This window comes from Miscanthus floridulus, chromosome 2, assembly GCF_019320115.1.
Source record: "Miscanthus floridulus cultivar M001 chromosome 2, ASM1932011v1, whole genome shotgun sequence".
Lineage (NCBI taxonomy): Eukaryota > Viridiplantae > Streptophyta > Magnoliopsida > Poales > Poaceae > Miscanthus > Miscanthus floridulus.
Window position 1 is genome coordinate 155,458,940 of NC_089581.1, and position 21,171 is coordinate 155,480,110.

General features: G+C 48.2%; 1 protein-coding gene across 1 annotated transcript; it reads right to left on the minus strand.

The window, feature by feature from the left end:
• Positions 1–18,750: 18,750 nt before the first annotated feature.
• On the minus strand, positions 18,751–20,460 carry LOC136540216 (protein NODULATION SIGNALING PATHWAY 2-like). Its single transcript, XM_066532221.1, has one exon. The coding sequence runs from the start codon at positions 20,443–20,445 to the stop codon at positions 18,751–18,753; it is 1,695 nt and encodes a 564-aa protein (XP_066388318.1). The 5' UTR covers positions 20,446–20,460.
• Positions 20,461–21,171: the final 711 nt, after the last annotated feature.

Below are 21,171 nucleotides of genomic sequence, written 5' to 3' on the forward strand. Positions count from 1 at the left end.
CAAGACCATCACCTCTAAGTCCAAATTGGCTACAGCTAGGGCCACTCCATCGGCTGCGGCTACAACCTTGGTCAAGGCATTCAAGGTAACAACCTTGTTTATTTCTACTTATACCGATTACAAACTATATTAACATTAATCATCAGGGGGTAAGAGCTGCTACCGGATCGTCATCGGCAATTCCTCCGATATCAAGCACCACTTCTTTTGACAAACCTTCAGAGGTATCCTCCTGACTTTTCATTTTATCTGTTAAATATCATACCTTACACTTGTTTTGCAGCAACAATTGGGTACATCAGCAAGCGTACCAGACGTTCAAGCTTCACAACCAACAAGTGCCGATGCCCCCCAGCCAATCGTTGTCGATGCCCAAGCAAAGCGCAAAGCTTTAACAGATGCCGAGGCACAGCCAAAACGACAAAGGTCCATGCCGATCCCTACATCTGCCCCAATGCCATCGGTCATCATACCTCAAGAGCCAACCACTGATGAAGTCATAGAGGACATCCCATCGGCAAGCTCAGCCGATCCCTCACACGGCACACTCCAGGTTGTTTCTTCCAGTCAAGCACAGGAAATTGCCTTGAAACAGGTAAACCGATTAACCTAGCTGATTTACAATATTCATACTTATCCTTAACCGACCTCCTTTTCTTTTCCTCAGGAACAAGACTCCCCAAACAGCCTATTCTCCTTTGCTATTGACATCTCTGACGATGATGGAGAGGAAACAAGTTCTTCCCTAGCACTGGGAACAATATCGGCAGAAACTAAGTCCAAGTTGGAAACTCTCCTGACCTTGCTACAGCAGGATACCGCCCAACTGGTGGATGACTCGGACCCCGCAAAGGCAATTTTCAAAACAATCCGTGGCCAGGTCCCTGCCGATGTTGAAGAAGTACTCTTCCCAGTAGCCCATTTAGAAAGCTGCCAACTACAATATCAACGGGCTGCTCAACGTATTGCCGATAGAGCAGCTCAGGCTCAACTCAAGGAAGAGATGCTACAAATGAAACAAATTGCCGATGAGAAGCACAAGGGCATCGGCAACTTGTAGACTTCGGGTGCTGAACTTAAGCAGAAAATCTTGGATTTATCGGCAAGGAAGACGGCTCTATTGGCTGAATTGAAAGAAGTCGATGCAGCCCTAACTCATGCTCAACAAGAAGAAAGCCAGCTACCCAATGCTATCAAAGCCCTTCAGCAAGAAAGAGATATCCAGGCTCGCAAAGCTTTGGCCATGAAGAAAAAACTCAAGCCTGTGGAGGGTGCTGCCGATGACGACATTAAAGAAATGGAGGAAGCCAACCAGATTCGCCTGCGTGCGATATTAGCTATCCAATCCTTGTTGAACTTGTAATCTTGTTTATTGTATCGGTACTTTATGAGATATTGACATCCTTGCATAATTCTAGCCGATAGGACTGTTATCGGCACTTATACTTTTATGCATCTATCCAGATACTAGGGTAATATTTCTTTAAATATTTTCCATTTAATGCTCTAGGAAACATAACCCCTTCGAGGGTTTCTAGAATATATGCGTTACTAGGAACAGACTGATTTATCCGATATGGACCTTCCCAATTAGGAGACCACTTTCCAAACTTTGAACTTTTAGTTCCAATCGGTAAAATCAATTTCCAGACCAGATCCCCATCGGCAAACTCCTTTACCTTCACCTTCTTGTCATACCATCTGGCTACTCTTTTCTTGTTTTCTTCGATGCTAACTAAAGCCCTTAACCAATGACCCGTCACATCTTCCAACTCATCCTTCATAAGAATATCATAATCATCGGCTGTCAGCTGATCTTGAGAACGTATTCGCCTAGATCCAGTTTTAATTTCCCAAGGCAATACTGCGTCGTGTCCATATACTAACTGATAAGGCGTTACTTTGGTTACACCATGATATGACATCCGAAATGACCACAAGGCCTCATTTAATACTGTATGCCACCTCTTAGGATTTTCTTCAATTTTGCGCTTAATGAGTTTGATAACCCCTTTGTTAGAAGCCTCAGCCTGACCATTAGCTTGAGCATAATATGGAGAAGAATTTAAAATTTTAATTCCCATTCCTGCAGCAAACTCATCAAATTCTCCTGATGTAAACATAGTACCCTAATCGGTAGTGATAGTCTGAGGAATACCAAATCGGTAAACAATATGTTCTTTCACAAAATCAATCATATTAGCCGATGTCACCTTTTTTAAAGGAATTGCTTCAACCCATTTTGTGAAATAATCGGTAGCAACCAGAATAAATTTATGTCTTTTGCTCGATGGCGGATAAATCTGACCAATGAGATCGATAGCCCATCCCCGGAACGGCCAAGGTTTGATTATAGGGTTCATAGCCGATGCAGGCGCTCTTTGAATATTACCAAACTTTTGACACCCCTGACATCCTTTAAAATATGTAAAACAATCTTCAAGAATAGTCGGCCAATAGTATCCATTCCTTCTGATCATCCACTTCATCTTGAAAGCCGATTGATGCGCCCCACACACTCCTTCATGAATTTCACCCATCAAGCTTTTCGATTCATCACTGCTAACACATCTAAGTAAAACTCCATCTATAGTTCGATAATATAATTCATCATCGAGGAGCACATACTTTGTAGCTTGGAACCTTACACGTCTCTCAACTTTTCTATATGGATCCTTTAAATAATCGACAATCTCCTTCCTCCAGTCATCGGTATCAACTGCTGATGTTAGCACTTCCTGAATAGGCTGATACCCTGAAGCATGCTGAGCTAGTCGATTAGCTTCCTCATTATGCAATCGAGAGATATGTCCGAGACGAAAATCTCTAAATCCTTTCAACAATTGCAAACATCTTTCATAATGCGAAATCAAAGCTTCACTTCGGCATTCATAAATTCCAGCCAATTGATTTATAACTAGCATAGAATCACCAAAGATTTCAACAGCATCGGCACGTATCTCCTTCAGTAATTCTAACCCTTTTATCAAGGCTTGGTATTCAGCCTGATTGTTCGTCGACGTAGTAACAATCGGCAATGAAAACTCATACTTCCTTCCTTGAGGTGAAATTAACACAATGCCGATACCTGCTCCTTCACCACATGTGGACCCATCGAAGAAAAGTGTCCAGGGAGCAACCTCCAGAGAGTCCACTGTATTACAATGCTGAGTGACAAAATCAGCCATCACTTGCCCTTTAACTGCCTTAGTTGATTCGTAACGTAGTTCAAATTCTAATAATGCTAAAATCCACTTGCTGATTCTACCACTTAATATCGGCATCGATAGCATATACTTGACCACATCGTCTTTGCATATGACCATACATTCGGCAGATAACAAGTAATGCCTTAATTTGATACAAGAAAAGTATAAACACAGACACAATTTTTCAATGGCCAAATACCTCGTCTCAGCATCCACTAATCTTCTGCTCAAATAATAAATAACACGTTCTTTCCCTTCAAATTCTTGAATAAGAGCTGAACCGATAACTGTATCATCAGTTGACAAATATAACCTGAAAGGCTTCCCGTGTTGAGGTGGAACTAGCACTGGAGGATTTGTTAAATATTTCTTAATTTCATCGAGGGCTAATTGCTGCTCAGCTCCCCATACAAATTCCTGATCAGCTTTCAATTTAAGTAGTGGACTGAAAGCCTTGATCTTACCCGACAGATTAGATATGAATCTTCTAATGAAATTAATCTTACCGATCAAAGATTGCAATTCAGTCTTATTGACAGGAGCAACCACCTTGTTAATCGCATCAATAGACTTCCTACTGATTTCGATGCCCCGCTGATGTACCATAAAACCCAAGAATTGTCCTGCCGATACACCAAATGCACATTTATTAGGATTCATCTTCAATCCATGCTTCCTTGTGCACTCCAGTATCTTTCGCAGATCGGCTAAATGTTTTGTGACATCTCCAGACTTAATCACTACATCATCAATGTAGATCTCCACTAATGTGCCGATGTATTCATGAAAAATAAAGTTCATAGCTCTTTGATAAGTAGCACCGGCATTTTTCAAACCAAACGTCATGACTATCCACTCAAACAACCCCACATGACCTGGGCATCTGAAAGCAGTCTTGGGAATATCTTCTTCAGCCATGAATATTTGATTGTATCCTGCATTACCATCCATGAAGCTGATAATTTGATGTCCGGCTGCAGCATCAATCAACAAATCAGCAATCGGCATTGGATAGCCATCCATTGGTGTGGCTTTGTTGAGATTCCTGAAATCAATACAGACACGAAGTTTTCCATTTTTCTTATAAACAGGAACCACATTAGAGATCCACTCTGCGTATCGACACTGCCAAATAAACTTTGCCTCAATTAATTTAGTTATTTCGGCCTTAATATCAGGAAGTATATTAGGGTTGCATCAGCGCGCTGGCTGCTGATGTGGCTAAAATCCAGATTTGATAGGTAACCGATGTTCAACTACCGATCGGTCTAATCCAGGCATCTCAGTATAATCCCAAGCAAAACAATCTTTATACTCTTTTAACACATCAATTATTTGCTGCTTACACTTGGAATCTAACTTAGCACTAATAAAGGTAGGTCTTGGCCTATCGCCATTACCGACATCTACTTCTACTAAATCATCTGCCGATGTGAACCCTTGACCTAATTTTCCATCATCGGCAAACCTATCCATTAAAACTCTTCTTCAGAACCGACTGCTTGGATCGGTGGAATTTCATAATCAGCAACTCTAAGGAACTCTTTTTCCCAAACTTCTCCTGATATGCATTTAGTTCGCTCATAAGTATCTGATTCTGCCGATGCGATGATATAAGAAGAATCACCAGGGACAACCTAAATCTTATCCCCAATCCACTGTACGAGGCATTGATGCATTGTAGAAGAAACACAACAATTAGCATGAATCCAATCCCTCCCTAGAAGCAGATTATATGCACCCTTGCCGTTAATAACAAAGAACGTCGTCGGCAATGTTTTGCTGCCGATGGTCAATTCAACGCATACTGCCCCTTTAGCTGGTGACACATTGCCTTCAAAATCTTTCAGCATCATATCGGTTTTGGTCAAGTCTTGATCTCCCTTACCAAGTCTCCGATACATCATATAAGGCATAATATTAATCGCAGCCCCTCCATCAATAAGTACCTTAGACACAGGCTGCCCATCAACTCTGCCCTTCACAAACAAAGCCTTAAGATGCTGTCTCTCATCGTCGGTAGGTTTCTCAAAAACAGTCATCATTGGATCTAGTGTCAACTGAGCTACTTGATCAGAGAGAACAACTTCTTCCTCGTTATCAGACAATGCCAAAAACTCCATCGGCAACATGAATACCATATTAACATCTGCCGATGGACCCTTATTTTTGTGTTTTACCTGCCACTGCTGATGACCGGACTTCTCATTGGAGGAATTTTCCTCTTGGTATAAATCCTCCTGACGCTCACGTTGCATCCTCCTTCTCTGTGTCTTTGTTAGACCCTCCGGGCACCATCGAGGAAACTTGGTTTTCCAAACCGGCTGATAACAGGTCCTAGTCGATTCTACACGGTGTATATTAGGGTCCCTGTAAAATATTTCCTCATCGGGAACTCTTGCATTTGCCATTCCCTCAAGCTCCTCTTGATTCATTGGAAAATATCCAGCGCGTTTACCAAGCCTTTCATGTACACTAAGTCTGCCCCCCAGTCGATCATGCACTGATGCTCTGCCTCTGATCGGCTCATTGATAAATAAACCCTGATTGCCAGGTTGAAACCTCCTTTCTGACCGATTGACCCCATAATAACCATTGCACTCAGGGCAATTTTTAACAGTTGGCAATTTAATACCTTCTTCCCAGCAATGGATAAAAAACGGGCACCTCCAATGATCTTTATGCCGATGCCATTCTTCCCGACGTCTTTCTTCTTGCTGTTGTCGATATCGATCATTACGCTGACGCCAACCCTCCTGCTGCCTTCGATGAGTAATCACAATGCCAGGTCGAGGAGGGTTTTTGGAACTACTGCTTTCTCTCAGCAAACCCTTACTTTTTGCATCATCGGTAGTTATCCGATGTTGGGGATCCACTGATGCATTTTTCTCAGTAGCCTCTGACATCAATACGTTGGTCTTCCCTTTGGCCTCTAATGTATTTGTTGGAAAAGGGTGTTGATCAATTTTCATCGGCCTCTGGGCATTGGAAGTACCAAACTTAATTCTCCCAGATTCAATAGCCGATTGTAACTGTTGCCTGAACACCTTGCATTCATTTGTACTGTGTGAAGTTGCATTGTGACATTTGCAATACAAGATCTTCTTCAACTCTTCTGCCAATGGGATCACATGATTAGGTGACAGCTTAATTTGGCCCTCTTGAAGCAGAAGATCAAATATCTTGTCGGCCTTGGTGATATCAAAGGTAAACTTTTCTGGCTCTTTTTGACCAAAGGGACAAGATATCGGCTTTTTATTCTTAACCCACTCAGCTAAGCCGATAACTGGTTCTTCATCAGAATCAGAATCTCCTACTTCTTCAACAAATGATACCTTTTTACTCCAATTCTTTTTAGGTTCGAAAACCCTAGTTCTTGATCAGAGATCCTTTGCACAAGATGACCGAGACTTTCAAACTCCTGAGAAGCATATCTGTCTTTAAGATGTGGCAATAACCCTTGGAAAGCCAGATCGGCAAGCTGCCGATCATCCAGCACCAGACTGTAGCACTTATTTTTCACATCTCGTAGCCTTTGCACAAAGCTCTCTACCGATTCATCATTGCGCTGTCTCAATTTTACTAAATCGGTAAGCTTCTTTTCATGGATTCCAGCAAAGAAATACTTATGAAATTGCTTTTCTAGATCAGCCCAGGTAATAATAGAATTTGGTGGTAATGAAATGAACCACGTAAATGCTGATCCAGACAAAGATGATGAAAATAATTGAACTCTTAATTCATCTCTGCTAGCTGCCTCTCCACATTGAATAATGAAGCGATTGACGTGTTCCATTGTTGATGTGTCATCCTGCCCAGAGAATTTAGTGAAATCTGGTACCTTGTACCGATTTGGGAGAGGAATTAAATCATATGCAGGAGGATATGGAGTCCGATAAGAATAAGTATTGACTTTGGGCTTTATCCCAAACTGATCCTTTATAATTTCTGCTATCCTATCGGCCCAAAAAGCATCAGCTTCCTGCTGATGAACTGGCTGAATTTCTACAGGAGATACCTGCTGATATCCTTCCACATATCTTTGTGGCCCACGATCTCCAGCAATCAGCATATTTGCCGTTACTTGTGGTCCATTAACCTGTTGGAAAGGATTCATCGGCTGAGCTGCCGATGCTTGATTCTGGACACCAGCTTGCATATAACCTTGTTGAATCCCTGCAATCTATTGATTTTGCTGAACTGTATGTTGAATAGGTAACTGTCCTGACCAACCATTACTAGAACTCATTGGTATAAAACTTGCCAATGGCTGGTAATTTGCTGAAATTGTTGGATAATTATAACCAGCTTGAGGCATGAACTGAACCCCAGTTTGACTCAGAACAGGGGCTTTCTACTGCATCGGCAGTAAGCTTGCCGATGGATTTGAACTGGGCGTTTGAACCAAAGGCATCTGGAAACCCCCTGGAGTTGGTTGCACAGTAGTTGCTATAGCGTAGTGAGGCACTTGGGCCATCGGTGAAACAGCCGATGGTATAGGAGCTTTTCCTACTGCGTCAACTACTTGAGGTAACCCAGGATTGAAAGCAGATGACTCCGGAGGCATACCATATCCCCACCAATTAGTAGGAATCTGGCTATTCTGAGACACAGGGCCTGACATAGCTGATGCCGATAGATCTGTACTAAGCTGAATTCGTCCTCCCGATCGTATTGGTGTAGATTGAATATTAGATAAACCTGCCGATACTGGAGAAGAAGTAACTTCTGTACCCACAACAGCCGAGGGAGCCGATGGAGTATTGACAGATGCCGGCTCTGGTTGGTGATAGGCAGGCCCAACATAATGCGGTGATGCTTGTCCTTCTTTGAGAGTTCGAACCACAGCATTATGAACAGTATTGGATAGCACATTGGAATGATTAATCAAAGCATGATTTACTGCAGAATTAACCATCTCTTGAAGTTTACCAGGATTGGAGTCAAAGGTAACCTGCCAAGGCAACGGCAAATCTTGCTTCTGGATGACTTGTCCACTCTTATTCAGGCTAAACGATTTCAGACAAAGCTGCCTGTATTCTTCTACAGCCTTTTCCATAGCCTGCCTCTGCTCTTCCTTAAGATCTTCTTCTGATACCGCGATAATGTTCCCCGCATCGATCTCAGAATTGAACATTCTAATCAAAGGATTGTGGTCCCACCGGGCGTGCCAAAAGATGTGTTGATGCAAAAGTGGATCCGCAAACACAAAGGGCTAATACCCGAATCGATATCCAAGGCGTGCCAGTCGATTTGTCCTGTTAATCGACAAGGATGAAGATACGAGCACTTTGGTCCTGACAACAGCGATACGCCCGGAAGTCACGGCCAAGAGGTACTCACACGGAACTCGAGGATCGCCGAAGGTCGCACTGAAGCGATACAGCTCGCCGAATCAATGAGAACTCGTAAAAAGGAAAAATAATGCAAATTGACGAAGTCGCCGAAAAGTAAGTAGATGCAAATAGGAGTAAAAATTGGTTTTGATATTGATTGATATATCTATTACATTGCCCCTTACTCCATATTTATACCCTGATCTAAAGAGACACAACCAAACACAACTAGGACACCAATCCCATATCTAAGGAAACACGTGACTCTTACATGAATCATACTCTAACAAATATAGAAAAGGAAATCGACTCCTATCTATTTCCCTGTCCGCCTCAATTACGATGGAAATCTCACCGTCCTCCTTCCCATCAGCATACTCCCTATTTCATCGGCAGTAGTCTTCAAGTCTTCCTTCATCGGCATACTCCCTGTTTCATCGGCAGTAGTCTTCAAGCCTCCCTTCATCGGTATACTCCCTGTTTCATCGGCAGTAACACCTCCAACCTCATCGGCAACGCCCGAGTCCAAATCAACCTTTCCATCGACCATCACCAGCTATCGGCAACCATCTTTACAAGCTGGCTTTGATCGGCTATCAAAGTATTCAGCAACTTTCCCCTTGCCGATTAGTCCACTCCGATTATTTTGACACGTGCAAAAAACGGTGTCAACAGGACTTGAATTGGGTGTTTGAACCAAAGGCATCTGGAAACCTCCTAGAGTTGGTTGCACAGTAGTTGCTGTGGCGTATTGAGGCACTTGAGCCATCGGCGAAACAACCGATGGTATAGGAGCTTTTCCTGCTGCATCAAACACTTGAGGTAACACAGGATTAAAAGCAGATGACTCCGGAGGCATACCATATCCCCACCAATTAGCAGGAATCTGGCTATTCTGAGACACAGGGCCTGACATAGCTGATGCCAATAGATCTATATTAAGCTGAACTTGTCCTCCTGGTAGTACCTGATCTGATCATATCGGTGTAGATTGAATATTAGGTAAGCCTACCGATACTGGAGGGGAAGTAACTTCTGTACCCACAACGGCCGAGGGAGCCGATGGAGTATTGACAGATGCCGGCTCTGGTTGGTGATAGGCAGGCCCAACATAATGCGGTGACGCTTGTCCTTCGTTGAGAGTTCGAACCACAGCATTATGAATGGTATTGGATAGCACATTGGAATGATTAATCAAAGCATGATTTACTGCAGAATTAACCATCTCTTGAAGTTTACCAGGATTGGAGTCAAAGGTAACCTGCCGAGGCAACGACAAATCTTGCTTCTGGATGACTTGTCCACTCTTGTTCAGGCTAAATGATTTCAGACAAAGCTGCCTGTATTCTTCTACAGCCTTTTCCATAGCCTGCCTCTGCTCTTCCTTAAGATCTTCTTCTGATACCACGATAATGTTCCCTGAATCGATCTCAGAATTGAACATATTGATCAGATTGATTGGTCCCACCGAGCGTGCCAAAAGATGTGTTGATGCAAAAGTGGATCTGCAAACACAAAGGGCTAATACCCGAATCGATATCCAAAGCATGCCAGTCGATTTGACCTATTAATTGACAAGGATGAAGATACGAGCACTTTGGTCCTGACAACAGCGATACGCCCGGAAGTCATGGCCAAGAGGTACTCACGCGGAACTCGAGAATCGCTGAAGGTCGCACTGAAGCGATGCAACTCGCCAAATCAATGAGAACTCGTGAAAAAGAAAAAATATGCAAATTGACGAAGTCGCCGAAAAGTAAGTAGATGCAAATTGGAGTAAAAATTGGTTTTGATATTGATTGATATATATTTTATTACATTGCCCCTCACTCCATATTTATACCCTGATCTAAAGAGACACAACCAAACACAACTAGGACACCAAGTTCATATCTAAGGAAACACGTGACTCTTACATGAATCATACTCTAACAAATATAGAAAAGGAAATCAACTCCTATCTATTTCCCTGTCTGCCTCAATTACGATGGAAATCTCACCGTCCTCCTTTCCATCGGCATACTTCCTGTTTCATCGGCAGTAGTCTTCAAGCCTTCCTTCATCGGCATCGACAATAACATCTCCAACCTTATCGGCAACGCCCGAGTAAATCAACTTTTCCATCGATCACTACCATTCATCGGCAACCATCCTTACAAGCTGATCCTCATCGGCTGTCAGCGTACACAGTAACTTTCCACCTGCCGATTAGCCCACTCTGATCATCTTGACACGTGCAAAAACGGTGTCAATAGAAGGGTGTCAATGCTACGCTCGGCAAACCCACATGCCGGCCCAAGCACTCCAAAATGATCCCATCACATGTCCGTTCACAGTCGGGGGGCTCGATTTGGTCGGACCTCTTAAGAGGGCGCTCGGGGGCTATACGCACTTGCTTGTCGCCATAGATAAGTTTACAAAGTGGATAGAAGCTCAACCGATCTTCGCTATCAAGTCCGAGCAAGCCATGCTATTCTTCCTTGACATCGTCCATCGCTTTGGGGTCCCGAACTCCATCATTACGGACAACAACACGCAATTCACTAGGAAGAAGTTCCTCCAATTCTATGATGAATGTCACATCCATGTCGATTGGGCCACTGTGGCGCACCCCCGCTTGAACGGGTAGGTCGCACGCACGAACGACATGGTCCTATAAGGTCTCAAGCCTAGGATCTTCAACCGATTGAACAAGTTTGATGGATGATGGGTCGCGAAGCTTCCTGCAGTGCTCTAGAGCCTAAGGATGACCCCCAGCCGGGCCATCGGCTACACGCCATTCTTCATGGTCTATGGTTCCGAGGCTATCCTCTCGACCGACCTCGATTATGGAGCACCAAGGGTCAGGGCGTACGATGAATAGTGAGCCAAGGCGTCCCTCGAGGATGCCATGGACCAGCTAGATAAAGCGTGTGACATTGCGCTCCTCCACTCGGCCAAGTACCAGCAAGCGTTACGCCAGTACCATAGCCGTTGAGTGCGGGGTCAGGCCTTCAATGTCAGGGACCTGGTGCTCTGCCTTGTCCAGAGCAACAAGAACCGCCATAAGCTCTCTCCATAGTGGGAGGGACCGTACATCGTCATGGAAGTGCTCCAACCAGGCATCTACAAGCTCAAGACCATCGACAACAAAGTCTTCGTCAATGCTTGGACATCAAACAGCTATGTCGCTTTTACCCTTAATTTACGCATGCTTTCTCTTATCAGTTTCGCTATCAACTCCTTGATCTTTAGTGACACCCGACCCCAGCAACGGTAGGGGGTCGGGCCTCACTTGAGGGCTGATAAGAGCGTATCTATCTAGTAGACATTCTCTATGCCCGACTCTTTCTCATGTTAAGACCTAGAAGAGAGAGTCGCGGAAACAAACGGTGAGTAAAACTAGTCGGACTACAAGAAACCTACGCCCCAGCGGCTACGTCGTTTTTGCTCACCAGCATGATCAGAGTTTTTTCCACACCCCGAGCTTCTTAAGCCTTAACTATGGAAAGAGCCAGGATGCATTGAAGAGTATATCCACCTGGCAAACATTCTATGTGCTTGATCCTCTCTCACGTTAAGATCTAGAAGAAAGGGTTGTGGAAACGGACGCTAGGTAAAACTGGTCGGACTACAAGAAACCTATGCCCCAGCGGCTATGGTGTTTTTGCTCACCAGCATGATCAGAGTTTGTTCACCCGCACCTCAAGCTTTACAACCTTAACAACGGAAAGGGTCGAAATGCATTATCCTTTTTATACAAAAAGGGGAGAAGGACTAAAAATCTATTTGGCCATAACAAAATTTATGAGCTTGCCCACTTATTAGGAGCTCACCACCTGGCTTATCTGCCTAACTAATTTCTTGGGGGGATGATCTCATCCTCTATCTTCGTAGGCTATACCAGCGGGTCATCCAAGTCGATCAGATGGCTCGGGCCACTACCGAGAGATGGGTAAGGAGTAGTAGAATGCCCTATGCGGGTTATGCTGACTCCATCACGAACAACAGACCAAGATTCCACTTGGACATATCCAGTAAGAGCTCTCCGAACCCGTCACTTGAGCCATCGAGGTAAGTCCTGTGCCAGTGGGTCACCAAAGTCAATTGGATGGCTCGAGCCACTGCCGAGAGACAGGTAAGGAGCAGTAGAATGCCCCATGCGGGTTATGCTGACTCCGTCATGAATGACGGATCCAGATTCCACTCGAACATATCCGGTAAGAGCTCCCTGAACCCGTCACTCGAGCCATCGAGGTAACTTTACCAACCCCCACTTTACTTTTCCAGTGCATGAGCATTCATTCATCCATTCTCATACATCCAAGCATCACATATGCAATTATTGCATCACAATGTTTCGTGTCGTGACACGAAGCGACATTTGTCTCATTCAACATGAGCAACAACTGACCAGGGTTCGAAGGCTGGCCCGCGAAGGGCTCGAGGCTGCCTCACGTTAAATAGAGCTAGGGGAGAAAATGCAGATGAGCCCTAGCGGCCTTTGCCCAACCCACTCAGAAGCAGATAGGGTCATCTCGACCTTCTCATTCTATCCTAACTTTGAGCCATGCCCACAGAATCTCCATCGAGGAGAGGCCAGTGGGCCACCTAGATCGATCTCTGAAATGACTCAGGCATCTACCGGGAGGTGGGTTAAGGAGTAGTGGAATCCCACATGAGGGCAATGCTGACCCTATTACGAATGACAGACCCAGATTCCACTCGGACATGCTCGTTAGCGAGCTCACTGAGCGCGACACTTGAGCCATCGAGGCAAGTGACGTTAGCTCAATCCCTCTGATTGCGGAAACCATGGACGGGGTGATGATCACAAAGATGAGCTGACCCCTCAATGGAAGTTGGACTCTTAAGGAGACTGAACGCGTGGTCGTAGAACGATGGATCAGATCCTAGGGAGGGGATATGTACGAAAACTAAGAATAATGTTTCTAAAACAAAAAACGCTTTCCCCTACTAGTTTCGCTATCGTCTCCTCGATCTTTAGTGAAACCCGACCCCAGCAACGATAAAGGGTTGGGTCTCACTCAGGGGCTGATAAGGGCATACATATACCCTTCTAAAATAGTTGTCGTGCCCGACCCTTTCTCATGTTAAAAAACTAGAGACAAGGTTTTGCGAAAATGAACGCCGAGAAAAACTGGTCGAACCGCAAGAAACCTACACCCCAGCGGCTACGACACTCTTGCTTACCACCATGACCAGAGTTTCTCGCCCACACCTCGAGCTCTACGGTCTTAACAATAGGAAGGGTCGGAACGCGTTACCCCTTTTTACACATAAAAAGGGAGAAAGAACAAATTTGTTCAAACAAAAAAACAAGCTTGTTGAGACGAAATAGAAGGGTTGGAAGTTGTCCGCTTATTACAAGTGAACTGCCTGACCTACCTAACTAAACTAGGCCCTCGGGGGGATGATCTCATCCTCTATCTTGGTAGAAAGGTCATGCGCCATGGGGGCCACTTCCTTTTTGATGTCGTCTAGCTCGGCGTTGGTATAGATGGGCGCGAAGCCTTGGCTCATCGTCGCTAGATCGATGTTCTCATAATGAGAACAGGCGATCGTGAACGATCTGTGAATGCCAAAGCGAAGCGCACTCCTTGCCATATCACATGCCTGGTCCATGATCCGGGTAGCGTGAACCATGAGTGAGCTTGTCTCCACCGGTTCTGAGGCCATCGTCAAAGGTCCGGACGCAGCGGGGCGGTTCGTTTCCACTGGCTCTGGGGGCGCGTCCTCCCCCTCCTGCCTCGTGACATGCCATAGGAAGGGCCCCGCCTGTGGCAAAGTCAGGTCCTCATCCCTAGCAGCTAGATCATCCCATGGGATAGGTGACATGGAGTCATCATCCTCCTCCTCCTCCTCTTCTTCCTCCTCTTCTTCCGATGAGCCTTGACGCCGCTTCCCTCGCTATAGCTTCGCTCGCTGCTTCAACCGCCATTTCTTCTCCGCGTCATCCTTCTTCTTCCATTGCTCATTTGCGGCACGATTCGCCGCCCTCACGGACGAGTGCTCTGGCAGCAGCGTGACGAAGTCCTAGAAGACTAACCTCGTCGGCAGCTCGATGAAGCCTATGTCTGGCCACATCATGGGATGCCCTAGAATCGGGAACACGGTGTTGGCCTCCCCCATGGCTTCCTTGATGTGCTATGCAACCTCGCTGTCACGGAGCAACCCCTGGGTGAGCATTGTCCCAACGAGCTACACGCCAGGTGTCATCCTGTACAGTGGGAGGATGCGCGTCATCAGGGGCACCACCCTCCTCGCATGATACCCCCTGATGACGCCAGCCCCACGGAGGTCGTGGGTCTTTAGGAATGCGATGGCCTCGAGGAGGTCGTGCATCCTCTTCTTCTCGTTGATGGGTGGCCCCCATGGCCATGACGGCATAACCTCTTCGATCAAACATCCGGAGAAGATAGGCAAGGGTGCGGCAGGGTCATCCTTCAGGTAGATCCAATGCGAGTGCCACCCCTTGTTGGATCTAGAGAGTTGGTAGGGCATGTACTTGGTCGCCCGCTGTCCCCGGAGGTGAATGCCCACGCATCCCATCAGCACCGGGGTCTCTCGACCTATCTCCTTATTCATCAAGGAGATGGAGAAGAAATATCTCTAGAGCTCGAAGTGGGGCTCGATCCCTAGGTACCCCTCACACATCGTGATGAAGGCCACGATGTGCTAGATCCCATTAGGGTTCAAGTGCTGCAGCTCGAACTGATAATGGTGCAGCAGACCCCGAAAGAATGGGTGAGGAACCATGAGTCCATGCTCATGGAAGAGCGTGAAGGAGACAACATAGCCATCGGGCTATGTCGGCACCTCCTCGTGGCCGGGCACAAGCCACTCCGCCGCATCAGTCCTTCCGTGGAGAAGACCACGCTTGATGAGGCCCTCCATGCGCTCATAGGTAACATCAGAGCGATGCCATGAATCCATGGAGGATGGAGGTCGCTACGGAGATGCAAAGGCGGTGGCGGAGGAGTGAAGGCTACAGATCTAGGGCTCTGGCGGTGGACTAGCAAGCATGACAGATCTGAACGGCGTCGGTGAAGAAACAGAGAAGGTAAGGCTACGGTTTTGGTGTGTAGAAACATGAAGGGGGAGGCCGCTATTTATAAGGTAGAGCAGGGCAAGAAGGCGAACCGTCCGCCTAGATTCATGCGCCACTGTGCTGTGTCACGTCATCTCCCTATGAAGATCGTGCGTATGCAATCTCTATCCGCGCCCTCAAAGGAAACGACGGATGATGGTTCGCCCGGTTCATGGACCAAGAACCGTCACAGGTAAGGAGGGATACATAGCTAAAATCGCTCCTATGGCCCATTTAGGCCTAGGAGTTCGAAGGCCGGCCCACGAATGGGTTCACAGCCGCTCTGGGGCACACTAAGACCGAGGGGTGGAAAGGGATGGGCCCACTAGCGGTCAGTACCTGGGCGCACAAGCGCCGCGAGTATCCCGACGCACGTTTGAGTCTTGGTTGCCTCATAGTCCATAGTCTTTCCTCGAAGAAAGGCATCGAGCCCTTAGGACCAGTCGAACGGATCTGAGAACTATATAGATTGGCCACTAAGAATTTGGAGTCGGTCACCAGCTGACCCATGCTGGACCCCCGTGAACAGGGAGCCGGGGCCCCACTCAGACTAGCCCATTAACAGCTCACCAAGCACCATGCTCGTCCATCGAGGAAAAACATGACATGGCTCAGCCCCTCCATTTTATCGAAAAAAATGTTTGAGGGACGACAATCACAAAGACGAGCCAACCCTCGACCGAACCCTTGCTATGCACGGGGGCTCGAGGAAAGTTGGACTCGTAAGGAGACCGAACGCGTGGTCGCAGTACGACAATGGATGGATAGGATCCTAGGGGACCGGAATAAAAAAAATCTTTTCGACCTCCTGAATCCTACGGTTACATGCCCCCAAGAAGACCGATCGCGACAAAAGGGAATTGACATCCTACCAGGACACACCGTGGGGTACAAAAAGAAGGCTAATGCCCTCAAAGTCTTCCCGTCCGGAAAAGCCTCCAAAGGAGTATTCTACTCCTCCGTAGGCTCGAGGGGCTACTGTCGGGTATCGATAGTAGGGATACCCAAAGCAAGGAAGTTAGCGCCCATGCTGACTTCCCTGGATGGAGCAAGACATATTAAAATGCCTTGCCCGACCCCAAGGCCATGGGGTCCCGCCCAAGGCTACGGGGCTTCATCTCGCCCGACCCCTTGGGTGTGGGCTCTGTCTCGCCCAACCCCAAGGACGCGGTTTCCGTCTTGCCTGATCCCAAGGCCACGGGGTCTCGCCTAAGGCCTCGGGTCTTCGTCTCACCCAACCCCTTGGGTGCGGGCTCTGTCTCACCCGACTCCAAGGACGCAGTTCCCGTCTTGCCCAACCTCGAGGCCGCGGGGGTCTCGCCTAAGGCCGTGGGCTCTATCTCGCCCGACCCTAAGGGCGCGGTCTCCGTCTCGCCCAAGGCCGCGGGCTCCGTCTCGTCCGTGCCCTTGGGTGAGAGCTCTATCTTGCCCGACCCCTTGGGTGCGGGCTCCATCTCGCCCGACCCTAAGGCCACGGGCTCCGTCTTTCCTGACCCCTTGGGTGCGGGCTCCGTCTTGCCTGACCCCTTGGGCGCGGGCTCCGTCTCGTCTGACTGGAACCCATACCGCCGCCAACCACTCCAGGTCCAAGCGTATGGGCCTAGGTCAAAACTCTGACACTAGGGAGGAGACTGGCACGCCTCGATATAACCCATGGCCATGACAGGCCATACCTGAGGATTCACATCAAGAACAGTGTCGGGCGTGCCGGTGCTATTCTGTCTAACTCTCGTACGAACGCTAACATGCACATCAGTTCACCACGACGTCCGCTGGGACGGAATGGAACACCATGACCGACAGATGTTGTCTGTGCATGGCGCCAGTGACGAACAGGGTCGCGACGTGGAGCTGTCCCTATCGACATCTATAGTATCGGCGGGACCCGCATGAAGTAGTAGAAGGACCTGGCAATTCTGAAAGCCTTCTGCTCCCTCTCGTTCTTCTCTTTTTCCTCCATTGTAACCCACGCTTTTCCTTCGCCTATAAAAGGAGAAGTAGGACGCCCCATGAAAGAGGGATCCAGATCCGCACGAGACCGAACCACGAGATAAAAACACAAGAGCACGACACAAACACACGGCTGAGGGGCAATTGAGCTCTCAGCACCCGTTCACTCCTTCCATCAGAGACTTAGAATCATTTCCCTCTCTCGTCTGTTTATAACCCCTACTGTAAACCAAGTACCGGTAATACGAGCAGCAACAAACTGGACGTAGGGACGTTCCGCCCGAACCAGTATAAACCCTTTTGTCCTCCGAGCACACCATCCGAGTCAGACGCGCAAATACAAATTTACTCGTCGATGGTCTGAAAACACCGACACAGACACTTGTATATGTACACTTACCGTACGAATACATACACACACCCTACCTTTATAAGCACATTTATAAGAATGAAACTCGGTCTACAAATGTAGAGATTGACGAACAAAGCCTATTTCATTTGATGTATAACTAGCCAAATTAGCCACTCTTTTCGTCCTACCTAATAATCATTGTTATGTTGCAAACTAGTACTTAGATTGAAATCACAAGGTATATTTCATTTCACAAGAAAAAGACTTTGACCGATAATCAAACTATCAATATTACAGCATTTATGTGATGAAAAAAATCATATATCATTAGTACTTGACATTAAACTTTTACTAAAAACACTGCATTAATAAAAATATTGATTAGGAATTTCAAACAACATTAGATAAGTGTTGTCATTTCAAATGGGGAGTAGAAAATCGTTAATGGCACAAACATGATAGGTATGGGGTTTGCCCAAAGATACAGGTACATCCGGCCTTATCCACATAATTGGTTTTAGCGGCCTCTCCGCATATTTTACCGAAGAAGGCTTGTCTCGGTTTTTCTCGTTCCCAGACTCCACTCAGATAGGAGCCTCCGACACTAGATCTATCTTTTTTTTATTTGTCCTGTTCCATCTCCAATGGTTAGATTCTGGTGGAAGGAGACTGGACACTGGAGTTAGCGATTCTCAGCCTCTTTGATTTTACAAACCAGTGAAATAGCGAAACACTACTGAACTTTTTACACCTCAACAACTCTAAAACATCTCTCGGAGATAAAAGGTGCTGAATCGCTCTACCCAACCATGATTAAACTAGCGCATAAGCGGGCTCGACGAGGAACGAATCAACGTAGTCAAAGTCCATGCGGCCCACGCCACCGCTGGCCGGCGACATCCCCACGGGCTGGAACGCCGCCTCCGTCGGCGACGACGGCACAGACACCGGCGGCGGCGCCCACACTGACGCCGACAGCAACCTCCGTGCCTTCCAGCCGAGCACGATCTTGTTCGGCGACGTCTCCTCCATCGTGTACCCGTCGTTGAACAGGCCGAGAAGCAGCCTGGCCTGGCTATGGTTGAAGCAGCTCAGCGGCACGGCCCTGAACCCGTTGCCGCGCATCCACTCCCCCCACCCGGCCCTCGCCTCGCCATCGCCGTCCGAGGCACGGTACGCTCGGCTCACGGCGCCGGCGATGTTTGGGGCGAGGATGGCCCGCTCCACTAGGCCGCGAACACGGCTCTGCGTCGGGAACCCGGCCTCCAGCGAGTCCCACACCGCCGAGTACCGGTGCAGCTCCTCCATGAACCGCGCCACGAAGCCGCCCGCCTCCGCGTCGTCCTTCTCCGCGCCCCCTTGATCCTCCTCAACCACCGTCACGACCTTGGCCCCGAGCGTGGCCATGCCGGCCAAGAAAGACGCCACCGAGCCGGTGGGACGCCTAACGGTGGTGCTCGCGGCGGCTTGGTTGAGCACGCAATTGGCGACGAGGGTCTCCCCCTTGACCATCCGGACCGTCGCCGGACGGAACCGCTCATCTGAGTCGAGACGGCACTGCCCAAACGAGAAGGGCTGCCCGATGGACGCCGCGAAGGCGGCTAGGCGACGGCCGGCCTCCTGCACCGCCCGGGCGCCGCCACCGCCTCCTCGGGAGACGGCGGTTATGCGCAGGTGCGGCGGAGGCACGCCGTCGGGGCGCGAGGTCATGGCCTGCATCAGCGACGCCCACTGGACGCCCTCAGCGATGTCGTAGTCGACGACGTGCACGCGCCGGTCGCCCGCCACCGCCTCGAGGATGGCCTGGTTCGCGGTGAAGTGGCCGAACTTCATGTACGGCGACATGTCCTGCAGCATCTGGAATGCCGTCAGCACGTCGCCGGTGTGCGGGAGGTGGCCGTGGGCCGCGGCCGCGGCGGCCTGCCTGCCGGCTCCCCCGACGGGTTGGGAGCCGTCGAGCAGCCCCTGCAGCGCGTCGGTGAAGTGCGTGGCGAGGCGCTCCATGTTGGAGACGGCGGCGTTGTCGCCGATGTGGGAAACCATCTGCTTGAGCCGAACCAATATCACCCGGACCAGCTCCCGGCTCTTTTGCGGGCCGGAGAGCGCCTCGGCCGCCGCCATGAGCAAGTGCAGCAGGCGGAGGCCCTTCTCGTGGCAGTCGCCCTTCTGCGCGTCGCCGTCGTTCACGGGCGTGCCGGGGTTCGTCGTGGTGGTGCTGCTCGGGGCGGAGCCATTGGAGCAGCAGTACACGTCGTCCGGGAACATGGCCGGGTTGAGGTCGGCCGAGCCGAGGAGCGTGTCGTCGCAGAGCATGGACTCGATGAGGCCGTGCAGGTCCTGGGCGCCGTCGTCAGCGCAGAGCGAGCCCCAGTCGGTCACCGGGGAGAGAGCGTTCCACGCGTACATCCCCATGCCGTCGTCCAGCGACGGCGACGACGACGAGGTGGTCGTGGAGCTGCAGCCAGAGAACTCGACATCCCCGGCCACGTCGTCCATAGTCACTTCCATGGCCTGCGATTGCGTCCTCTCCCCGTAGGTGAGTGTCCTGCCGAGCTGTGCTCTGATTTGGTGCTCGGAATCCGGAAATATTTTGGCGCGTGGGAACAGTGGAAGATGGATCGGTGGGAGGGGAGCAGGGTGATTCGACGAGTACGGGAGGACACAGGGGGAGCGTCCTTTTTATAGACTCGGACGACGAACCTGCACTGACCATTTTGGGCGACGGGACCCCGACGGCCCGGCGATGTCACGATGATTTGTATTAGTATATTTGACGAGCTGGACGGGTTTTGTTTTTCTTGTTTGGTAAACCGTACAAACAGTACTATACTGAGTTTTATCCATTTTTTTATTCCCAAAAAAAGTTTTATCCATTTTTATCCATCCTACAACTTTCCTAGTTCTACTGTCATCATAGTCATCTTTAAGGCTTGGTATAATCGAATGCTCCTAATATTTACGGTGTAAGTTTGTGTCATAAAAATTTCTCAAATAAACTCATCAAACATGTCCGTTCGACACGCGAGTGTCTTACTATTTGAGCAAACCACCATTATGCGACAAGTTATGTTATGAAAATGGATAGAATAACCCATATATTATCCTAGCATTTGGCCAATACGAGATATACACCCCTTTATATGCTGATAACTTACTTACTCATCACTATCGTTACGCAAAAAAAATAACCTGAAAATATTCTTACATTTATTTGTGTATTACTAACCTATGCCA

Bases quoted from the DNA above. Each gene is read 5' to 3' on its own strand.
- LOC136540216 (XM_066532221.1), bottom strand. From the start codon at position 20,445: ATGGAAGTGACTATGGACGACGTGGCCGGGGATGTCGAGTTCTCTGGC.